This window comes from Ipomoea triloba, chromosome 16 (assembly GCF_003576645.1).
Source record: "Ipomoea triloba cultivar NCNSP0323 chromosome 16, ASM357664v1".
NCBI classification, from domain to species: Eukaryota; Viridiplantae; Streptophyta; class Magnoliopsida; order Solanales; family Convolvulaceae; genus Ipomoea; species Ipomoea triloba.
The window spans coordinates 14,809,235-14,809,899 of record NC_044931.1 but is presented as its reverse complement, the minus strand read 5'-3'; the positions used below and the strand labels follow the sequence as shown (position 1 = coordinate 14,809,899).

Here is a 665-nt window from a genome sequence, read left to right as displayed (position 1 = left end):
CCAGATGCAACAAAGAATGAGTTATTTTTCCTTCTCGCGAATCACGGGAGCGCCTAGCGCCCAGAGGAGCAAAGCTCATTTTCCTTTCAGGGTAAAGCGGCGCGGCTGGCCCGTCAAAAGTCCGGTTCCTTCGCGAACGAAGTTCAGAATCAACAAGGGTTCGTAGAACGAAGGGAGTGTATAACTGGGGCGCAGCCCCACTTTTTTGTTCGTAACGAGGGAGAGATAGAATAGAGTTCTTCACGAAGTTCGAAACAAAGGAATAAAAAAAAGTTTCTCTATGGCCTCCTCGTTTTGAGACATTATGGCTTTGGGGTCGACCCCGGTAACAAAGAAGGAATCCATAAAAACTTAGGATCCGACACCATGATAAAATACTACCCTCATGATTAGACCATGTCCCTGAGATTTGATAAAAGAAAGGTGAATTAGCGGTTAATACGTTGTAATTGGATAAGTTATTAGGAATATGACGGAACGAAAGACCAAGGAAAGAAAGAAGAATACAAAAAAATGCAGGTGCTGCACCAAACACTGGTGGTTGTTTCTTGTTGTAAGTGAATGCAACGAAAAGACCCGGAAAAAACGAATAATGAAACAATTCATATATTGACATTTCGCGCTCATTTCCAAATTTCTGCTTTGTTATTCCCATCATCCGGTAA

The 665-nt window shown here is 42.4% G+C and overlaps 1 protein-coding gene across 1 annotated transcript in view; it reads right to left on the bottom strand.

Annotated features, from left to right (window-relative positions):
- LOC116007843 (cytochrome c biogenesis CcmF N-terminal-like mitochondrial protein 1) overlaps positions 1–655 on the bottom strand; it is a 3,385-nt gene extending 2,730 nt beyond the window's left edge. The window contains exon 1 of the mRNA XM_031248509.1: positions 12–655. Within this exon, the coding sequence (XP_031104369.1) occupies positions 12–655 (644 nt within the window). The remainder of the gene's footprint in view (positions 1–11) is intronic.
- Positions 656–665: the final 10 nt, after the last annotated feature.